Consider the following 6,728-nt stretch of genomic DNA (forward strand, 5'->3'; position numbering starts at 1 on the left):
GATCGCATCACCCCAACTTCTTCCTCATCGGCTTTTTCCACATTTTCACAGCAGATTATCAAGAACAGGGCTGCGTTCAGCCCCGACAAAAACAGTGCAAAACGTTTTTTAAACGGAAACGGTGGTGTGTTGAACACTGTTCTGAAGACGCAAGAGTTGCAGCTATGGCAGCTGAGAAGGCCATTCTTTGTGTTCTTTTTGAAGAATTTTCGGAGCCTGATGAAATCAGTATAAATATGTGTTTAATACTGCAAAATACGCTCGATGTCACAGTCACTGCCCTTGCCCTCCAGAATAAAAGAGAACATCCCAAACAAATTAAGGGATTTGTGGAAACTGTGGTTCCTAATTATTGTGATCCAACATTTGCCTCGCATTTCAGGATGAAAAGACAAACATTTCAGGTGAAGGATAATCCACTTCTGATCTATATGACCTTATTATTTTTATTGTGAGTATTAGGCTTATCATTATTGCTGATCACTGTTGTTGTGCTATGATATTGTAATATTTAACATTATATAATCGGAGGAATATAGAAAAGTTTATGAAAGTGTCACTCCACAATACAATAGCAAAATATATAAACATGTATAATTTTTATGTTACATTAATCAGTGTCTAGCACACCTTCCTAAGGAAAGGATAAATAAATCTAAATTTAAATTAAAAAAGACATGATATTGTTGGACCTGACGTTTTATTCTTATCCAAAACAACTAGATGTGATATGAGTGTGATACATACATGCACTACCAGTCAAAAGTTTTTGAACAGTAATATTTATTTATGTTTTTTAAAGAAGTCTTTTCTCACCAAACCTGCATTTATTTGATCCAAAATACAGCAAAAGCAGTAATATTTTTTTTTTTTTACTATTTAAAACAGCTGCTTTAAAATGTCATTTATTTCTGTGATGTGATTTGTTTCAGCATCATTACTCCAGTCTTCAGTGTCACATGATCTTCAGAAATCATTTTAATATACTGATTTGTTGTTCAAGAAACATTTATTATTATTATTATCAAAATTTAAAACAGTTGAGTACATTTTTTTCGGGATTCTTTGATGAATAGAAAGATCAAAAGATCAGCATTTATCTGAAATAAAAAGCTTTTGTAACATTATACACTATTCCATTCAAAAGCTTGGAGTCAGTAGAATTTTTTTTTTTGGGAAGAAATTAATACTTTTATTTAGCAAGGATGCTTTAAATTGATCAAAAGTGATGATAAAGACATTCATAATGTTACAAAAGATTTCCATTTCAGATAAATGCTGTTCTATTCATCATCTGAAAAATTCTACTCAGCTGTTTTCAACATAATAAAAATAATAGATGTATTTTCTTTGTTTTTTTGCAGCAAATCAGAATATTAGAATGATTTCTGAAGGATCATGTGAGTTGAGTAATGATGCTAAAAATTCAGCTTTGAAATCACAGGAATAAATTGCATTTTAAAATATATTCAAATAGAAAACTGTTATTTTAAATAGTAAAAATATTTCACAATATTACTGCTTTTGCTGTATTTTGGATCAAATAAATGCAGGCTTGGTGAGCAGAAGAGACATCTTTAAAAAGCATTAAAAATCTTACTGTTCAAAATCTTTTGACTGGTAGTGTATAGGCCTATCATATATTCATATATATATATATATATATATAAATGGTGGTGGGCCGCCTGGACCAAAAAATGCCTGGGCCGATTTTTTGTCCCAGTCCAGCCCTGCTATTGAACAATGCGAAAACTGCTAATAATACTGAGGGACCTTATACAGTATATGAATGCTTAGATAGGTGTCGTATTCCCATAGGTAGATGGGGATCAGCTGATGCAAGCTTGACTAACGTGACCTGCCAGAACTAACGCTACACTTGATATTTAGCTGTAGAAATCATTGGCTCCAATGTTCTATAAGATCTACTTAGCCTTCTGATGCTTCTAACCCAGCTCTGGGTAGGCTTGATATAATTTACAGCGTTCAGTGCAGCTCTTCTCGTAATTCTTAAAAAGGGACCGTTCACTTGAATATTAAAATCCAGTCCTTTCCTCACCCTGGTGTTGCTGTAATGTGCCCTTTCTTTCTTTGTCGAACAAGACCAAGCAAGACATTTTAATTTCTCCTTTTGTGGTCTAAAAATGTATAGACTGAATTTGAGTACGAGGTATGAGGCGTTTCTAATTTTATGGGTGTTTTCACCTGCAGGGCTTTAAATAGTAGCCTATACACTATTTGTGCTGATTTTGTGCTACTCATTTTCTTTCTATTGTAATTTCACATTAGAAAACAGTACATCGATTATATCTAGTTTTTCACAACAACAAATAATGCTTTGCAAAAAGTAAGGGGACTAAGTACACAGTAGGCTACTATTACAATTATAATTACATTATGCAATATTACATAGTAGGGGAGAGCAGGGTGATTTGACCCCTTCTTATGATTATAAAGTATTATTTTACTGTAATGTAACTACATTATATTTCAATAATTTTACACCAAACATAATTCTGGCCCAACTCACCCCGCTCGCTCGCCCCTAGTATTCCAGAAATATGGCTTTTGCTATTTCAAATGGTTTTATTACGTGACATGTTTGAAATATATGCAGTCTGCTCCCTGTTATGATAGTAAGGCTGTGTTGAACCCTGAAACAATTGTTCAGCTCATATCGCCTAGGCCATTTGTTTTGCAAGTTATCTAGGGGTTGACCTTCACTGTCCTTGGGACAAATCAACAGATAAAGGGATGAGGTTTTGTAATCACAATCTGTGCAATTCACTTAAGACTTTGAGGGGGTGTGACGGCTCGGTAGGTCCCATGACTTGAGTTGAGGTAAACGCCGCCCCAGAGGTCAGAGCACATCTACACTCATCCGTTCGGACTTGAAGCAGAAGTCAGCTGACCGCAGCTCAACACAGCCATGTACTGTCTGGTCAAATTTGCGCCGCTGTTTTTGGCGGTAGCCGTTTGCAATGGCTGGCTCTTCGGCGACTTTGTAGGAAAACGGAGCGAGCTGGATGAAATCTCTCTCTGGCCGCTACCGCAGAAGTTTCAGTCGTCCGCCGTCGCTTTTAAACTCAGCCCCGCCAGGTTTCAGATCGTCCAAGCGAAACAGTCCTCCGCCGGACCGAGCTGCAGCATACTCGAGAATGCGTTTCGCAGGTAGGCTACTAACTGTACAATCCCTTATTCATATTTATGTCGGTATTGTGTTATAAAAGAGGCTAACGTTTAGCTTTAACAGGAAGTACAGTGTGCTCCGTGCAGAATCCACTTGGCTTCAATTGACCTTTGCTTTGCAGATATTTTGAATACATATTTGGTGACCTGAAGAAGCCCGAGAAGAGCCGAAAGAAAGTGTATGATTCAGATCTCGTGGAGCTTCAGGTATGGGTCACATCAGCTGATCCGGAGTGCGACGGTTTCCCGAGTCTGCAAACCGACGAGTCATGTGAGTTTTTCCCTTCCGCCTCTGTGCTCCACTGCGCCGTAACCTCAATGCTCTCTAATCCAATGAACGATCGGCAAAGCCAATAATTGACATCTGCCTCTCGGAGGTGTAATCGGTTTAACGTATTAACGTGATTCTAGAGCTCCTTTTAGATGTAGTAACATTTGACTCATGCAAAGAGTTTTCTACCTAATATTTCATAGAAACTGCATTATGAAAGTCAGTCACTTCTAGCTCCTTCAATCAGATGTATTGAGATTGAGCCTGTGAATTCTTTGGTTGTGTGTGAATTGCGTAAAGTTTAGCTCTCTTTGTGTAGATGAGCTGTCCGTTGATGAACCCTCTGCTGTGCTGAAAGCTGCTAATGTATGGGGAGCTTTGCGAGGTAAGCAAAGGCAGTAAACAAGCTCACATTTATATTTCCCTTTTGAACATACACTACCATGCAAAAGTCTATTGTAATATATTTTAAAATAATAATAAAAAAAACATTCAAATAAAAACAGCTATTTTTTAAATTAGAACAATATTTCACAATGTTACTGTTTTTACTGTATTAGATAGAAACGGTCCTTTCCTAAGAATGTAGAGTGTTGTTTCAAAGCTGGATTTTGTGTTATCCTGCCTTAAGAGAAGAGATTGCAGTATTTATCATGTCCATATATTGTTACAACATGCTGTCCTAACTCATGATTTCATTAATGTGTAACATCCTCATATTGTTGTAAGGACTGGAAACATTCAGTCAGCTGGTCTATGAGGATGACTATGGAGTCGTAAGTTTGAAACAGACCCTTACTTTGAATGATTGTACTTAATTAAGGCTTTAAATGTTAATACATTCCATCAATGTATCTATTTAAGCTCTTCTAAAAATCAAAACACAAATTTTTTCTTCTCAACAGAACAACATCAATAAGACAGACATCTCAGATTTCCCACGGTTTGCCCATCGGGGGATCCTCCTGGACTCGTCTCGCCACTTCCTGCCACTCAAAGTCATTTTGGCCAATTTGGTGAGCTGAAATCATTTGTTTTATAACGACAGGCTTTACTAAAACACATGCATAGGTCTAGAGTGGCGTTTTTATATTGGAAAATAGGCCATGATTAATTGATTTATTTTTCTCATTAATGCTCAGTTTCCTTATTAGAAGACTTGTGTCAGCTAAATAACTCAAGGAACTTATTTTACTAATGAGACTGGAAAGTCAAGTTTGTTATGTTCGTAGATGACAGTAATCACAAGACAAAATGACGCTCATCACAAGGTTTGTCTGGAAAAAATTGCAGTCAGTGAACAGTGGTGATATAAAGTTTTGACCGAGAATTAAACTCGAGTCGCAAGGACATATGTTGTTGTTGTTGGTTTTGAAATGCTTCTCATCCCACAACGTTCAATAATAAAATGTCTAATTTTGACAGGAAGCTATGGCGATGAACAAGTTTAATGTATTTCACTGGCACATTGTGGACGATCATTCGTTTCCTTACATGAGCCGTACCTTCCCCGAGTTAAGTCAGAAGGTGAGTATGTGATGCACTTGACTTTGTTTTAGATTCAAGCTATTCAGAACATGAAATATATTGTAGATTTCAAACAGGTTGTTAGTGGATTACCATGCTAGAATTATATTATCACTAAGGGTGATGGCCAACGCCATGTAAACAGGAGAACACAAGTAGGCGCATCAAGCTATAATTACACTGCAACAAATTGCAGGTTTTTTGAAAGACTTGCTTTTAAAAATAGTTCCTTTTTCTCATATATTCTTTTGTATTTGCTACATTGGAAGCGAAAGGTACTGCTGTGCTGTAGGACATGTCAGTTCTTGTGTAATTTCCTTTAGTGTAGAAATTTCACTTGCCACTTCTGAAATCTAACTGGGAAAGTGTTTATCATTGTGTATTGATCATGTTTTTCCTATTTGTTTTGTGATTGACAGGGAGCCTATCACCCATTCACGCATGTGTACACTCCATCCGACGTGAAGATGGTCATCGAGTTCGCTCGCATGAGGGGGATCCGCGTCATCCCGGAGTTTGACACCCCAGGACACACAGAGTCATGGGGCAATGGTCAGTTGATGGACTTGCTACATGACAGCTTTATATAGATTGTTTTGTTTAGTCATATTTAAGACTGGAATACACTGCACAACTTTTAAAATCTGAACAGATTTTAAAATACTAGGCGTCATGCACTACTGATGACATTTAGTCGAAACAAACACACAACAAACTCACACAGAAATGTGTCTTATTGCTAGGAGACAAATATAAAGTCGTCGTGTAGTGTATTCTAGCCTTAAGTCATGTTTTGTTGGTTTCAGCAGTTCACATTTAAACTGCAGTTACTGATTAATGTGACATATGTTTTCTCTCTCTGTCGCTCTCACTTAGGCATAAAGGATCTGCTAACACCTTGTTACAGTGACTCTAGTCCTTCAGGAGCATTTGGGCCGGTGAACCCCATCTTAAACTCCTCTTATGACTTCATGACACAGTTTTTTAAAGAGATCAGCACAGTCTTCCCTGATGCCTACATACACCTGGGGGGAGACGAGGTTGACTTCAGTTGCTGGTAGGGCTGGGCGATATAGCTAAAAAATGTATCAACGATATAATGTTTTATGTTGTTCGGTATTGATTATTATTGACATTTTTTATAACCTTTTTTAAAACAAAGAGCAATTTTTTTTATTTTTTTTTATTTAACCACTGTATTTTGAAATTAACCCAATTTATTCAAACAAACAACAATATTTTTTGTTTTATCAATCAAACACATAATAAAAATTAAACAAATATCTCATTTCTAATGTTTTATATGCAGATTAAATAGGTCTTAAAGGGTTAGTTCACCCAAAAATGAAAATTAGCTTGTGTTTTACTCACCCTCGAAGTAGGGCTGGACGATATGGCCAAAATTGATATCACGATATATTTCTTAATTTCGGTCGATACGATATAAGTCCGATATCGATATGAACACTATTTATCTGAAATAGAAATCTTTTGTAACATTATAAATGCCTTTATCATCACTTTTGATCAATTTTAAGCATCCTTGCTAAATAAAAGTATTAATTTCTATAATTTCTTTCCCAAAAAATAAGAAAAATTATACTGAATGGAATAGTTTATAATGTTACAAAAGCTTTTTATTTCAGATAAATGCTGATCTTTGGATCTTTCTATTCATCAAAGAATCCTGAAAAAAAAATACTGTTTAACTGTTTTAAATATTGATAATCAGCAAATCAGC

At 36.1% G+C, this 6,728-nt stretch overlaps 1 protein-coding gene across 1 annotated transcript in view; it reads left to right on the forward strand.

Annotated features, from left to right (window-relative positions):
* Window positions 1-1,846: 1,846 nt before the first annotated feature.
* hexb (hexosaminidase B (beta polypeptide)) overlaps window positions 1,847-6,728 on the forward strand; it is a 9,992-nt gene continuing 5,110 nt past the window's right edge. Inside the window, exons 1-8 of the mRNA XM_016257144.1 lie at window positions 1,847-3,171; window positions 3,312-3,460; window positions 3,780-3,845; window positions 4,190-4,236; window positions 4,366-4,476; window positions 4,886-4,987; window positions 5,407-5,539; window positions 5,864-6,044. Coding sequence (XP_016112630.1) covers window positions 2,930-3,171; window positions 3,312-3,460; window positions 3,780-3,845; window positions 4,190-4,236; window positions 4,366-4,476; window positions 4,886-4,987; window positions 5,407-5,539; window positions 5,864-6,044 — 1,031 coding nt within the window. The 5' untranslated portion in view covers window positions 1,847-2,929. The remainder of the gene's footprint in view (window positions 3,172-3,311; window positions 3,461-3,779; window positions 3,846-4,189; window positions 4,237-4,365; window positions 4,477-4,885; window positions 4,988-5,406; window positions 5,540-5,863; window positions 6,045-6,728) is intronic.

This window comes from Sinocyclocheilus grahami, unplaced genomic scaffold (genome assembly GCF_001515645.1).
Source record: "Sinocyclocheilus grahami isolate Dianchi unplaced genomic scaffold, SAMN03320097.WGS_v1.1 scaffold1514.1, whole genome shotgun sequence".
Classification (NCBI taxonomy): Eukaryota; Metazoa; Chordata; class Actinopteri; order Cypriniformes; family Cyprinidae; genus Sinocyclocheilus; species Sinocyclocheilus grahami.